This window comes from Corythoichthys intestinalis, unplaced genomic scaffold (assembly GCF_030265065.1).
Source record: "Corythoichthys intestinalis isolate RoL2023-P3 unplaced genomic scaffold, ASM3026506v1 HiC_scaffold_23, whole genome shotgun sequence".
Classification (NCBI taxonomy): Eukaryota; Metazoa; Chordata; class Actinopteri; order Syngnathiformes; family Syngnathidae; genus Corythoichthys; species Corythoichthys intestinalis.
In genome coordinates, this window is record NW_026651592.1 from 1,156,710 (window position 1) to 1,173,245 (window position 16,536).

The 16,536-nt window shown below is 39.5% G+C and overlaps 1 protein-coding gene across 1 annotated transcript in view; it reads left to right on the top strand.

The window, feature by feature from the left end:
• The window catches only part of LOC130911197 (mastermind-like protein 2), a 105,399-nt gene extending 89,528 nt beyond the window's left edge, over positions 1–15,871 (top strand). Inside the window, exons 3-5 of the mRNA XM_057829003.1 lie at positions 12,695–12,841; positions 13,174–13,252; positions 13,324–15,871. Of these exons, the coding sequence (XP_057684986.1) occupies positions 12,695–12,841; positions 13,174–13,252; positions 13,324–13,958 (861 nt within the window). The 3' untranslated portion in view covers positions 13,959–15,871. The remainder of the gene's footprint in view (positions 1–12,694; positions 12,842–13,173; positions 13,253–13,323) is intronic.
• The last annotated feature ends 665 nt before the right edge of the window (positions 15,872–16,536 follow it).

Genomic DNA, 16,536 nt, shown 5'->3' on the forward strand with positions numbered 1-16,536 from the left:
TACAACAAGAGACACATAATTGCCACTAAAAGAAAGAAAACTTACCGAAATATGTGTGGAGCACAAATAGCAATTCGCATTGCATTGTGCATACAGCATAAAAATCTCACAACTAATTCTCCCACGTTTAGAAGAAATAACATTAGTATGGAACGGCCCTGCCCCCAAGCGGCCGGTGGCATTCTCTTCACTCTTAATGTCCATAAACGGCCTCATTGTAATCTGTTTGAGGCAATGTGCGAGCGGGTCGTTCAGTGCATGCGTTAATTGCGTCAAATATTTTAAGGTGATTAATGATAGGCTCCAGCACCTCCACGACCCTCGTGAGGAAAAGCGGCATGGAAAATGAATGAATGAATAATTTAAAAAAATAATTAACACCCGTTAACGCGATAATTTTGACAGCCCTATTTTTTATATTAAATTGCCTTTCAAGATGACATGTCTGTTCTATGTGTTGGATTTTATCAAGTAAATTTCCCCCAAAAATGTGACTTATACTCCGGTGCGACTTGTATATGTTTTTTTTTCTCTTCGTTGGGCATTTTATGGCTGATGCGACTTATACTCAGGTGCGACTTGTAGTCCGAAAAATACGGTATGTGCATTACTACAATGCAACGTAGTGACTTCAGAGTGCAAGTCCCTATATTAAAAAAAAACTAACAAACTGGGAGCTATCCAAGATTGTGTCCACTACAGGGGGACACTGACGTGAACATGAACTGACATAGCAAAAAAATCTGTGAAAGAAATCACACGTCAGAATTTCATGAGAGTACTTTGGTTCGGTGTAGTCTCGTATGCCTCAGATATAGATTGGTCCTTGGATATCTCAGATTATCACCTGAACCAATACACATGAAAGTTTAGTTTAGTATAAATCAATACAGATTTATTTTGCATTAATCATTTAGCGTATCAATTCAATAGGTTCATATTGGTGAGAAATGTAGCCCTGACCCCCGTTCAGTAATCTGTTTGGTCATATTAATGTCCCGTTCCAAGCAAAAAGTGTACATGCAGGTTATGCTGTTATATCGTCCCTTTTAATGTTGAGGCCAAACCTACGCCCTTGGCAACAACAGTGTAGTTTTCCACCTGATTGTTTCAAGTGAAAATATGTAAACAAGTTAAAAAGTGATGTAAATTGCCACACATGATCCAAGACCCGGCACCCACCCCAACTTGTAGGACTGGCGACATACATGGGGATTCTTCCCCTTTTTGCAAAACACTTGAAAGGTCTGAAAACGCTGCAGCAAAAAGTACAGCAGCTGGGCAGGGCGGCTCAACAAAAGGAAACCGAAGGAATGATGATGATGAGTCACTCGATGGAACTCTTCGATGGCGTCACGAACCAACGGGCTCGACTGGAGCGTCACGTTTGAGCTCTGTGGGAAGGATGTGAACTTTTTTTCCCTCCTCGCAAGACACGTGACATCTTCTATTGGTCAACTACCATAATTCATGACAAAATCATACATTGTTTTACGTTGTGTTTACTAAGTGTGTAACGGTACACAAAAATCTCGGTTCGGTACGTACCTCGGTTTTGAGGTCACGGTTCAGTTCATTTTCGGAACAGTAACAAAACAAAATGCAAAATATAAATGTGCAAGTTGTTTATTACACACTTTAGTGCTTTCAACAATAGGAATATTAGCCTATAGACCCCACTCACATGACGTCACTACCACGCCTCCGCGCCATATTGTCCGTCAGCTCGTCGTGTTTACGCATTACCGCTACGTAAATTCCTCCTATTATGGCGTGTTTTTCTGCTCGTTAACATTAATAATCAAAATGGTGAAGGCGTGCGTGGCGGTTGGTTGCAGTAACAGAGAAGATAGACGGAGAGACTTGAAGTTCTACCGTATTACGAGAGACCCGGAGAGGAGAGCGAAATGGACTGCTGCAATTCGATGAGAAAACTGGGCACCAAACGATCACCACAGACTATGTAGTAGTCATTTTATACCTGGTAAGATGCATTTAATATATATTTGGAGGGTTTTGGGCTGACAACCACAATTAAGATCATTGCGAGGCTAATCGCCGAAAACATACAGTTTCAAATTCAAGATGTTTATTTCTTATGCCATCATTAATTTTTGAATAATATTTAGCTGGTACCAAGTGAAAGAAGCTGGCCTCGTCTACGGATCATCAGTTAAACAGGGGTGTCCAAACTTTTTGCAAAGGGGGGCAGATTTGGTGTGGTAAAAATGTGGGGGGCTACCTTGGCTGATTTACGTAGAACAATATTTTTAAACCATTTTTAGCAAGCCCTTCCGTGTGTCACATTTGCTTTATTATTATTTTTTTTAAATTCATAATTTCAACAATCTCGCCTTTGTGCCGTTCTCTTTTGACACTCGGGCTCTTGCGAAATACTGCTGCTGTGAAGTTAAACTAGCTTCAAGTTGCTATAATTTCTCGCTGCGTATCTTCCTTGTAATGTTGTCATACATGTCAGCGTCTCTTGTTTGGTAATATCGCGCCACATCGAACTCTTTGAAAACAGCGACTGTCTCATTACCTGGTCTTTCCTCTGGAAAGATCAGGTAGTGAGATTGTACGGCCTCCCCCCTATATGTTATTGTGTTTTTTTTTTTGAATGGGAATCCTTCGGCGCGCTGCGCAGCCCGAACCGCTTGACCGATCGGCACCATTCAAGTACCGACACGTCTGGAATTTTTGCGCGACGATGGGAATTTTTCAAACGACCCCGAAAAATTTTCCGTTTGCCCGTAAACGGCAATTTTCCGAAAAAAAAGCAGTTTTCAAAATGTATCTAGTCCTACAATTTTTTACCAAATTACATAATTTAGGTATCAAAAATTCCGGGACGGTGAGGGGCATAAAAGTTGTATACAGAATTTGGAAAAAATTTACGGTTCCCCAGAAATTTGACAAAAACTTGCCCATTCATTTTTAATGAGAAAAAAAAAGTTTCAAAATGTATCTAGTCCTACAATTTTTCACCAAATCACACAATTTGGGCATCAAAAATTCCAGGACGGGGAGGGGAATAAAGGTTATTAACACAATTTGGAAAAAATATACGGTTCCCCGGAAATTTGCCAAAAACCTGCCCATTCATTTTTAATGGGAAAAAAAGACAACTTTCAAACTGTTACTAGTCCGTCAATTTTTGACGAAAACACACAAGATGGGCGTCAAAAATTCCGGGATGGCGAGGGGCATAAAAATGACAGCGGTAAATTTTTTGATAAAATGTACGGTTTCCCGGCAAATTGCCAAAAACTGGCCCATTCATTTTTAATGGGAAACGAACAAAAGTTTCAAAATGTATCTAGTCCTTCAATTTTTGACCAAATCACACAATTTGGGCATCAAAAATTCCGTGACGGTGAGGGGCATAAAAGTTGTATACAGCATTTGTAAAAAATTTACGGTTTCCCAGAAACTTGCCAAAAACTTTCCCATTCATTTCTAATGAGAACATTTCCCTTTCACTTACAATGGGATTTCCAATTGAATTTTTGACATTGCATTGATGCCATTGACGGCCATGCATGTCGAATCTATTGATGCCAATGTACTTGGATTCAATTGACTTTATGGATGTCGATGCCATTGACGTCCATGGACGTCCAAAATGTTTCCCATTCATTTTCAATGGGGAAAAAACTAAATTTCCCCAAATCAACAGATAATGACCAGATATCAATAGGACCTGTCCCCCAAACATCCCTCACTCCATTGATGCTTATAGGGGGTGCTGCCATTGATGTCCATGGACGTCCAAATTTTTTCCCATTCATTTTCAATGGGAAATGTTTTTTTTCCCACAATCAACAGAAAATGACCAGATATCAATAGGACGTGTCCCCCAAACTTCTCCAATTTCATTGACGCTTATGAAGGGTGCCGCCATTGACGGCCATGGACGTCCAAATTTCCCATTCATTTTGTAATGGCATTTCAGCATGTTTTATATTTTATTGATGCTAATGTACTTGGATTCCATTGACGCTTATGTAAGTTGATACCATGACGTCCAAAATTTTTTCCATTCATTTTCAATGGGAATCCCCCCCCCCCCCCCCCAAATCAACAGAAAATGACTAGATATCATTAGGACGTGTCCTTCAAATGTCCCCGATTGCATTGCCGCTTATGGAGGGTGATGCCATTGACGTCAGTGGACGTCCAAACTTCCCATTCATTTCCAATGGCATTTCTTCATGTTTGTTCATTCTATTGATGCCAATGTACTTGGATTCCATTGACGCTTATGTAAGTTGATACCATTGACGTCCATGGACATCCAGAATTTTTCCCATTCATATTCAATGGGAATTTTTTTTTTTCCCCAAATCAACAGAAAATGACTAGATATCAATAGGACGTGTCCCCCCAAATGTCCCCGATTGCATTGCAGCTTATGGAGGGTGATGCCATTGACGGCCATGGACGTCCAAACTTCCCATTCATTTCCAATGGCATTTCTTCATGTTTGTTCATTCTATTGATGCCAATGTACTTGGATTCCATTGGCGCTTATGTAAGTTGATACCACTGATGTCCATGGACGTCCAAAAATTTTCCCATTCATTTTCAATGGGAATTTTTTCCCCCCCCCCAAATCAACAGAAAATGACTAGATATCAAAAGGACGTGTACCCCAAATGTCCCCGATTGCATTGCCGCTTCTGGAGGGTGATGCCATTGACGTTCATGGACGTCCAAACTTCCCATTAATTTCCAATGGCATTTCTTCATGTTTGTTCATTCTATTGATGTCAATGTACTTGGATTCCATTAACGCTTATGTAAGTTGATACCATTGACGTCCATGGACGTCCAAAATTTTTCCCATTCATTTTCAATGGGAATCCACCCCCCCCCCCCCAAATCAACAGAAAATGACTAGATATCAAAAGGACGTGTACCCCAAATGTCCCCGATTGCATTGCCGCTTATGGAGGGTGATGCCATTGACGTCAATGGACGTCCAAACTTCCCATTCATTTCCAATGGCATTTCTTCATGTTTGTTCATTCTACTGATGTCAATGTACTTGGATTCCATTAACGCTTATGTAAGTTGATACCATTGACGTCCATGGACGTCCAAAATTTTTCCCATTCATTTTCTATGGGAATTTTTTTTCCCCCCAAATCAACAGAAAATGACTAAATATCAATAGGACGTGTCTCCCAAATGTTCCCGATTGCATTGCCGCTTATGGAGGGTGATGCGATTGACGTCCATGGACGTCCAAACTTCCCATTCATTTCCAATGGCATTTCGTCATGATTGTTCATTCTATTGATGCCAATGTACTTGTATTCCATTGACGCCTAAGTAAGTTGATACAATTGACGTCCATGGACGTCCAAAATTTTTCCAATTCATTTTCAATGGGAATTTTTTTTTTTCCCTAAATCAACAGGAAATGACCAGATATCAATAGGACGTGTACCCCAAATGTCCCCGATTGCATTGACGCCTATGAAGGGTGCTGCCATTGACGGCCATGGACGTCCAAATTTCCCATTCATTTCTAATGGCATTTAATTTGTTTAATGCCATTGATTGGCATGTTTGTCCATTCTAGTGATAGCCTTGGGCGGGGCTACGATCTGTATAGCCACACAGGAAAGACCAGGTGTAATTTCTCCTGAAATTGCAGTTTCTAGTTGCAAATGAGGCAGACATAGTTGTTGCGTATTGTATTGAAGAAATAGTCCAATATCCACCTATCCTTGAAGCATCGGCCATCGCAGTCAACTTTTTTTTTTTGATTGTCGCCATTTTAGAAAATTGAAAGTAAAGAGGCACACGGGGTAATCTTGCTTAGAGTGCTGCTCTTAAAGTTTTTCAAACTTTCGTGAGAATAGGCTGAGTTTCTGTGGACAAGATAGTTGTAGATATCAGGGTAGCAGATGTCAGGCAGAGACGGCGAAGACAGCCGGTCGAAAAATATCGATTTAGGCATCAAATATGGATTTAGCGAATGGATAGACTGAAGCTTTTCCACAGAACGCCTTTTATGCAACGCATCCAATGAGTTTACAGCGTCTGAAATCACTGGGGCTTCCATGAATTGCACTATAAATTGCACGACAAATTGAAACCATTGAGAATACGGATAAACAATCCAGTACATCTCAGTATCTCTCATGGGGTCCCTCAGGGGTCTGTTTTGGGACCAAAATTATTTAATATTTATATCAACGATATATACACTGTATCTCAGTTATTGAAATTTATACTTTTTGCAGATGACACAAACATATTCTATAGTAGTGAAAACCAAAATGAATTGGTAACTACCGTTAATGAGGAATTAAGTAAATTAAAGAGGTGGATGGATATAAATAAATTATCACTTAACTTAAATAAGACAAAGGTAATGATATTTAGTAACCTAAAATATAACGTAGAACTACAAATAAAGATGGATGGGGTCCCAATCGGGAATGTAAATGAATTCAAATTTCTAGGAGTTATTGTAGATAGTAAATTATCATGGAAACCCCACATCAGACACATCAAAACCAAGATCTCCAAAAGCCTGTCACTAATAAACAAAGTGAAATCATACCTTGATGACAGTGCACTCCGCACTTTGTACTGTTCTCTAGTGCTCCCATATTTCACATATTGTATTGAAGTGTGGGGAAACACTTACAAATCTACCATCAATTCATTAGTCACATTGCAGAAACGTGCGGTACGAATCATACATAAGGTTGGATTTCTCGATCACACCCACCGTTTATTTGCTCTCTCAAAACTATTAAAAATCAAAGATCTTGTAAACTATCATACAGCTATAATGCTATTTAAAGCAAAAAATGAATTACTGCCCCAAAATTTACAAAACCTATTTAAGGTTCGTGAGAATATCCATAGTCTGCGAGGCTCTGGAGATTTTATGTTGCCAAGATTTCGAACCACTTGTAAACGTTTTCGTGTGTCTGTATGTGGAGTGAAACTCTGGAACAATTTAGACAATCATTTCAAGCAGTGTCAGAATATCCAAAAATTTAAATCGCTGTATAAAAATATGGTCTGGTCACAATATAATGACATTTGCTGACAATGTGTGTTGCTGTTTATGTCAGTTGGTGTAAATATTGAAATTTTTGGGAATGAGCCAACATTAGTTGGTTGTCTGTTGGTTTAGTTGTTTTTGTCTGTTTTTCCTTTTTTCTTCTTTTCATTGTGTGGACATGAGTATCCCACGAGTAAGGATGCTGGACAATGAGATCAGGGGTGGGACAAAATAAGTTTTTCTTCTTCCCACTCCCTTTCGAGTACAATTATTTTTGTTGAATTATATTGTATGTTTTTTGTTTCTTTTGTGTGTGCATGCTCGAAATAAAAAAGTTTCATCATCATCATCATCATCATCATCAAACAATGACGGACAATATGGTGGCCGGATACAGCGACACGTCATTGTGTGACGTTGGTGAGTGGGGTCTATACAAAGCTAGAATTCTGCTCAAAAAGTAGTGGGTATTGGTCAGCTTTCTTTCTGAAAGAAAGAAGAAAAAAAGTCCTGCTCTAAAGAGAAAAGCAATCCCAATGACACAGATTTTAACATGTATTTTACAAATGAAATGCCTCAATGAATCCTTTTTTTTTCTTATGAACGGTTTTCAAAACTTTATTGGTGGATTTTCTCAAGTTAAAGCGCCACACAGAAATTAATAAATTTAATTGTGTAAGCAGGATCTGTGTATTATTCTTATTATTTAATTACAGGTGTTTTAGCTCATTTCAATTTATTTTATTAAAATGGGCTATTATTTATTATGTGATTATATTTTACAAATGTGATGAAGTATTCATTTATAATGTATATTTTATGTTGTATAACTTTAGTTCCTATATGAATATTAGTTCCTACTTCTTTTGTTGTGGTAGGAGGGTTTTGTATTGAACACGTGGCCGTGTTGGTTATTATTATAGCAGAGAGGGCAGCAATAAATCAACAAAGACGAGTCAACTGTGCCCCGATCTACCACTCAAAAGATCTGACGGACTCAAAAAGTGGGTTACGATTGCATATTAATTTGAAAATCGACCGGATCCACCGTATTTTTACACGAGTGACTTCCGGTCTGCCCGATCCTAGTGAGTAGTATTGATGGAGGAGGGCCGCGTCTCCCGTCAAATAATAAACTCTGCCGTTCTTTTCGCGTGCGTCCCTTTGAGCCGCTTCTGGGACGTGTATAACACGCGGCAGCACTGCGACTGGTGTGCATTGGCTGATCGACTTTAATGCCCGCGTTTCACTGCGTTCTCGCGGCGGCCACGTTGTCGCGCCGTTGACGTTTCTGGGTTATACTGTCCTACCGTGTTGGTCCTCATTATAGTAGAGAAGACGGAGTAAATATAATCTACACAAAGAAACTGTAACCCGATCGACTCACAGCCTCGAAAAGTAAGGGTTACATTACGTCAGAAACTCGTTCGGTACGCCTCCATTCCAAACCGAGCACCTCGTACCAAAACGGTTCAATACAAATACATGTACCGTTACACCCTTAGTATTTACAGAGATCGTGTCTATTGTTTCTCTTTTGTCTTTATTCAAAACATTTTTTTTATTTCAACTTTAAATAATTATTTTTTTCAAAACCTAGTTTTTATGTAAATAGTTTGAATATTTTTTACTTATTTATTTAACGCTTAGGCGTGTGCCTGTATGAGATTTTGACGGTATGATAACTTTAAGCAAAAATACCGCGATTTCACAGGGTCACGGTATTGCAATTATAGCTCTAAAATGTGTTATTTTGAGATCGGTTAAAAAAAATACATTGAACAGGATTTTTTTTGTATTTTTCACAACATATTTGCAAATTGAAACATAAAGATGAATATAATGTTAAAATAAATGAATAACAAAGAAATAAATCACTGAAATATTTTAAATAAAATTGAAATAAAAAGAACTTACAGATTAAACACACAACCACAGCTCAAGTTGCTCAACAGTAGAACAAGAACAAAAATCATTATTTTATTTACTCATTATACATCCACACCCTCTCTCTCAACACAGAAAGTCACCAGAGAGAAAAAAACCAAAGGCTGTATTATGTAAATGTTGCTTTTAACAGATGTTTACAAAGGCGGAAGACTTTACAAAAGTAGGCGAATGGTAGAGAGAAAATTTGTTAGCCGTCTTGGCATGCTAACTAGCCATGTTAACAGCCTCGTTAACAAGCTTACGTTATAGTATTTGTTTTACCATCGCTAGACACACTAAACACGCTGGAGTGAACTCGTAGCTGGTGGGAAAAGTTCATCACGGCGTTTACTTACCTTCAATTTTGTGTAAAGTGACGGATGATGGTCACGTAAATGTGAAACGGCGATAAATCGTAGCCAGGAAAATTACCGCCCTCATTTTTAATTACCGTGCGTTAAATTGACTTATTGCATATCTCGACAGGCTTCGTAATAATACGTTACATTTACTCCGTTATATTTACTTGAGTACCTATTAAGGGTGTAACGGTACATGTATTTGTATTGAACCGTTTCGGTACGTGGTGCTCGGTTCGGAACGGAGGCGTACCGAACGAGTTTCTGACGTAATGTAACCCTTACTTTTCCAGGCTGTGAGTCGATTGGGTTACAGTTTCTTTGTGTAGATTATATTTACTCCGTCTTCTCTACTATAATGATGAGGACCAACACGGTAGGACAGTATAACCCAGAAACGTCAACGGCGCAACAACGTGGCCACCGCGAGAACGCAGTGAAAGAGTCAATCAGCCAATGCTCGCCAGACGTAATGCGGCCGCGTGTTGGATGCGTCCCAGAAGCGGCTCAACACAACACACGCGAAAAGAACGGCAGAGTTTATTATTTGACGCGAGATGCGACCCTCCTGCGTCAATACTACTAGCAGAAGCTAGGATCGGGTAGACTGGAAGTCACTCCTGTAAAAATATGGTGGATGCAGTCGATTTTCAAACTAATATGCATTCGTAACCCACTTTTTGAGTCCATCACATCTCTTGAGATGTAGATCGGGGCACAGTTGACTTGTCTTTGTTGATTTACTGCTGCCTTCTCTGCTATAATAATAACCAACACGGCCCCGTGTTCAATACAAAACCCTCCTACCACAACAAAACAAGTAGGAACTAATATTCACATAGGAACTAAAGTTATACAACATAAAATATACAATATAAATGAATACTACATCACATTTGTAAAATATAAACACATAATAAAATAAATAATAGCCCATTTAAATAAAATAAATTGAAATGAGCTAAAACACCTGTAATTAAATAATAAGAATAATACACAGATCCTGCTAACACAATTAAATTGATTAATTTCTGTGTGGCGCTTTAACTTGAGAAAATCCACCAACAAAGCTTGAGGCATTTCATTTGTAAAAATACGTGTTAAAATCTTTGTCATTGGGATTGCTTTTCTCTTAAGCACAGGACTTCTTTTTTCTTCTTTCTTTCAGAAAGAAAGCTGACCAATATGCGGGGTTTGAAAGGCCAATTGTTGTTGGATTATCTTTAAATACCCGCTACTTTTTGAGCAGAATTCTAGCTTTGGATAGGCTAATGTTCCTATTGTTGAAAGCACAAAGGTGTGTAATAAGCAACTAGAACATTTATATTTTGCATTTTGTTTTCTTACTGTACCGAAAATGAACCAAACCGTGACCTCAAAACCGAGGTACGTACCGAACCGAGATTTTTGTGTACCGTTATACCCCTAAAAATAAGTCTGTTAAGCTTATTTTCAGCGAGCTGTTTTTTTTATTTCAAGAAATCTCAGTGAGTTAAATCGACTTGAAGCACTGTAGCAGTAGCAAAATTAGTGGAGTGTTCCCCACCTCCACAACATTGACGTCTTTTTACGTTACTTACAGTGGCCGCTGCTGGCGGAAAAAAACTTCTAAAATCCCTCGTCTTTGAGGGGGGCGGGGGAGGTGGCATGTTGTATTTCTGTCGAGCTGTGAATGTGTGTGTGTGTGTGGGGGGGGGGTGCTCAAGTCATCAGCCAATCAAACGTGTGTCTGAGGGGGAAAAAATGGACTGGCACATTCAGTGGGTGAAAAGGGGTCAGCGTAAGTCTGAACATAATGAAAGTACTGTAATTCACTTATTAATGGTAGGGTCAATTCTATCCTGACAACATATAGGAAGACAATCTAAATGACCTATATAACTGAAGTCATTATATAATGAAAATAAGGTTGCCTAAATTAAAAAAATAAATAAATAAAAATTAAATAATAATTAAAAATAATTCACTTACTAATGGTAGGGTCTGTTCTATCCTTACAACATATGGGACCACAATCTAAATTACCAATATCACTGAACTCGTATAATGCAAATAAGGTTGCTTAAAAGTTGGTGGGGATCATTTGAGCATCATGAAAAGTTGGTATTGTTATGTCCCTACCGTCCCTAAGCAAACCTACGCCCTTGCATCATCAGTGATGATATCGAGAGTAGGGCTGTCAAAATTATCGCGTTAACGGGCGGTAATTATTTTAATTAATCACGTTAAAATATTTGACGCATTTAACGCACATGCCCCGCTCAAACAGATTAAAATGACAGCACCGTGTAGTGTCCACTTGTTACTTGTGTTTTTTTGGGGTATTTTGGCGCCCTCTGATGGCGATTGGGTGTGACTGATTTGATGGGTTTCAGCACCATGAGAATTGTGTAATCATTGACATCAACAATGGTGAGCTACTAGTTTATTTTGTGATTGAAATTTTTACAAATTTTATTAAAACAAAAACATTAAGAGGGGTTTTAATATAAAATTTCTATAACTTGTACTAACATTTATCTTTTAAGAACTACAAGTCTTTCTATCCGTGGATCGCTTTAACAGAATGTTCATAATGTTAATGCCATCTTGTTGATTTATTGTTATAATAAACAAATATAGTACTTATGTACTGTATGTTGAATGTATTTATCCGTCTTGTGTCTTATCTTTCCATTCCAACAATAATTTACAGAAAAATATGGCATATTTTAATAGATGGTTTGAATTGCGATGAATTACGATTAATAAATTTTTAAACTGTAATGAACTCGATTAAAAATTTTAATCGTTTGACAGCCCTAATCGATAGTTGATCTAATCAAATGCATCCTGTCTCTTTGGATCAATTTGCTGCATATTCCAAAAGGGGTTTGGGGTTTGCGTGAAGGGAGTGCTTGTTTGTTTCCTGGGAAATTCAGCTAGAGCCAAGGGCAGATGCCGGGGCGCTCCCTGAGGACGAATAGTCGTGTGAGAGCAGGCAAACCTGGCCTTGCGGCTCATATCTTGGCACATATGCTTTGCATTTGTCATAAGAGAAGAAAAAAACATCAGGCTTACTCGCTAATACAAATTATAATCAACTATAATATTTAGAAAAGTGTCTGATCGCTGCCAGCCCCTCACAGTCTAAATGGTTTGGACGTCTATCGCCGTCAATGTTGGTCAAATGTCAAAATGAATCAGGAATTCTATCGCTGGCAATAGCAGCCAACGAGTGAATATAGTCTTGTGTATGAAGACAGAGTTCAAATTTTCTTGTGAAACGATGTCTCCCTCTAGTGGCTCAAAATGTTTGTTGCATCAGTAATTCTATGCAATAATCTGTGGATTTAATTTCAACTGCGATATTAACGCCATGTATTGACGTCAGGGTGTCCCCTGTGGACCGAGGCCGCCCGGTAATGGAAATCTGGGCCAGCCGCGCCTCCCGGTGTCCATCCACCAGCCAAAGGCTCCCGTCAAGTCGCCCGTCATGCAAAGACAACCAAACCAAGTACACAGAGTTGGCAACACCTCGGTAAGATTTTTTTATGCACTCTATTATAACACTCAAAAGTTGAGCTCATTTTGACCCATTTTAGATATTCAGAAATTTTACTGGAAACAATACAAAATTCTATGTATATTTAAAAAAGAAAACATCTTTTTTTTTTTTTTTTTTAATCTAAATTTTGTTTTGGATGTGGCTTTTAGAAAACCTTCATTTATGGACACACAATATACTATCGTTTTAAAATGGAAGAAAATCAGTAAATAAAGTAAGACCAAATTAATCATCTTTTTTTTCTGAGTGAATGTTCTTGATATCGGACAGATTTGCTCCTTTGTCAAATTGCATCTCTCAAACAGGAAAAAGACGCATCCCAGGACCAACTCAGCCGCCACCTGACGAGGCCACCGCCAGATTATCAAAGAAGCGTCTTCCCTGGTGGGTTGACTCAAACACAATGATCGACTGCATTATTGTGTACTCATGTTTGATGTCCTTTTTGTATCCAGGTGCAAATCCATCGCAGTCGTCCATGTCCGGCTCGGAGAAGGACCTCCAATCCATGTCCTGCCAGCTTTCCGGCACGTCCGCTTCCGAGCTGACCTTGTCAAATCACCGTTTTGACTGCGGTGGACAGCTCCCCAATTCCAATCGAATGGCGCTAAACCCAAATAAGCCCAGATTCCTGGGCCACAACACGCAAGGGAACTCTTTTGTCGCTGATCAGCATTCCTCCAGGATTTTGATGACCAACATGAGCTGGCCCGCCGGACTCGGGCATCAAGCTAACACGCTGGACCATCAGTTCCCGCAGAGACCCGTCGGACTTCCCAACCAGGTGGCGCCGGATCTCCAGATGATGATCAGAGAGGCCGGGTCCAGACCCACCCTGCGGCAGCTGAACCGGCCCTCTCCGGAGCAGCGGGTTCCGGCCGCGGGCAACTTCGCCGAGGCCACTTCCGGCGGCTACCATAGCGGTCGCGCCAACCGAGTGACCTTTGACTTCCTGCCCGAAGGAGACAACACCGTCCCGGGGATTAACACGGATTCGGACTTCATAGACTCTCTGCTCAAGTCGGGTTCGGGGAACGACGATTGGATGAAAGACATCAACCTAGATGAGATTCTGGGAAGTCACGCGTGAATGCGGCCACAGTTTGATACATTTGGAATTTTACACACTCAAAATGTTTGTTTTTTTGAGTATGTTTTATATTTACTGTGAAGAGAAGACACATTGACTACTAGAAAATGCCTTTTCTGGTGAAATTGTGTGGGGATTTTTCACTTGTAACTTTTTCACCAATTCCCATTGATAAAGACTAGGAATGTCCTGATCACATATTTTTGCCCTTATAATGCTAAAGCAACATTCCTTATTCTTTCATGTCAAGATAAGAAAACAAATCTTACCGTGTTTCCAAATAAGCAAGATTGAGCGCAGCCTAGATTGAGATACATCTTAAAGGGATCCTCTATTTTTAAGACAAATAATTCTTAAAGGATAAATGTTAGTATGGGTTATAATAATTTGATATTAAAACCCCTCTTAATGGTTTTGTTTAAATAAAGTTTGTAAAATTATTTTAAGTGATAGGTTGCCATTCTTGTTACGTCATAGTGCGTGACGTCACCGGTCCCGTTGCCGAAATTCCAGCGTGTCACTCGTTAGCTTTCCCAACATGTCGTCAGTTCTACCCTTCCTATTTGAACCAGATCTGAAAAGTGAAGAGCAGGACAGCACTGTCGGTCGTTCACAAGACGAGCTTCAGGGAAAAATACGTGCAGCAAATACCTGATAAGACAAAAGTTGGGCAAAACTGGTGATGCGAGAGAGTGCTGTTGGTAACTCCGGTTGGGAGCGAGAGTGTATGCTGTTTGGAACTCCGGTTTTATTAGCAGATATTCAAGGTAAGCATATTGCGTTTTCAAACTTATCCCAATATAATTATGTAGATTGTTAGCATCCAAAGCTGTCGTGTGCTTTACATACAGTACAGGCCAAAGAGCACACCTTGTGTAATCCATGTCTTGTACATTGTAACGCGTGGTAGCTAGGATACGTGTATAAAAGTACCAAAAAGGGGAGAAGCTTCAACTTATGCACATTTATTCACAAAAAATAATATTTCCACGTTGACCACTCTTCACTCGGGAGCTCAGCAGTATGCCAACACGCGTTCCCTGACGAACTCCAACATTGTTGTAAGGTCCACGTCAGAGTCACTGTCGTCACTGTAGCGTGCCATAGTGCTTTAATTATTCAGTATGATTTGGGGAAAACACCCACGAAGAATAATCAACATAAAAGATAGCAATAGTAATCCAAATCCGCGTTTTTTTACTCACTCGAAGATCCAGGAGTTAGACCCATCCCATGGCAATGTCGCAGCCGCGATCAGGCTGTCGATTCCACAAAATCGACTGATCCAAAAAGCCGCTGTGTGACCAACGAAACAAAAAAAATGGACAGCTCCGAAACCAATATTGCAGACGCGGTGGGACCGTTGGATCCAGAAAATAGACGGATCCCCTACTTGACTGAGGATCCAGGAAAAATGTTCGGGCGCCAAATGTAACGCGTGGTGGGTAGGATACATGCATACAGGGACCAAAAAGGGGGATAAGCTTCCACTTATGCACATTTATTCACTAAAAATAATAATTCCACCTTGACCACTCACTTCACTCCCGTTGTTTCCATTTGACTGGAAATTGCATCCAAAAGCAGCACATCGTGGCATTTTACTTCGCGAGTTTAGGCAGCAATAAGCAATTGTTGAACACGCTACACATTTGGAAAGATCCCAATGACGTCATCACTGCGAGCGCGCAAACCATGGCGCCAACTAACGGTCAAAATATGGACTAAATATTATAAAATATTGCCATCGATTTAACATTTTATGTGTTTCTAACAACATATTTTAGTACAAGAGAACAATTGTGGTTTATTAGAGCCTACATGTATTTAAGTTACAGGATCACTTTAAAGTGGAAGTTCAGGATTTTTGACATTAGGCTTAATCTTCGACTTAGCGCGGGTTTAGTTAATTGGTGGAGTGATTTCAATAAATTCCGTTTCATTTGCAAGTTATTTGTTAGTTTCAGGGCTCCGGCGTGGCTAAGCTAGCGCGAGTCAATGGCACCGTTATAGCATGCCAATAGGAAAAAACATATGCACACTAGAGCTGTCCCGACTAGTCGACATAGTTGACGTCACCGATGACATAAATCCATCGACGAGCACAACATCCCGTCGACGGTTAATGAAGGGTTAAAAAAAATATGCGTGGAAAGTTCAGAAAGAAAATGCCTCTTAGCTCTTTGGCTAGTGTAGTGACTGACTACTGAAATACACACACAGTAGTAAAAAAGTTACGTTGCAAAGTAACTGGTTGTTACCTTTCTTTTTTTTTTTTCTTTAAAAAAAAAAAAAAACAACATCGTAACCTTTGCTATGTTTGGAAGTCATTTAATGTTGTGAATCAACCGTTAAAGTTGATAAAATTGCTCCTGTTTTTGCATTAGTTCCCTTCTGTCTGTTCATATTATAAAATATTGCCATTGATTTAACATTTTATGTGTTTCTAACAACATATTTTAGTACAAGAGAACAATTGTGGCTTATTAGAGCCTACATGTATTTAAGTTAGAGGATCACTTAAAGGTCGCAACTGGTACCCTCCGAGCGCGATAAGTCTGACTTCCCACCTTCCTCG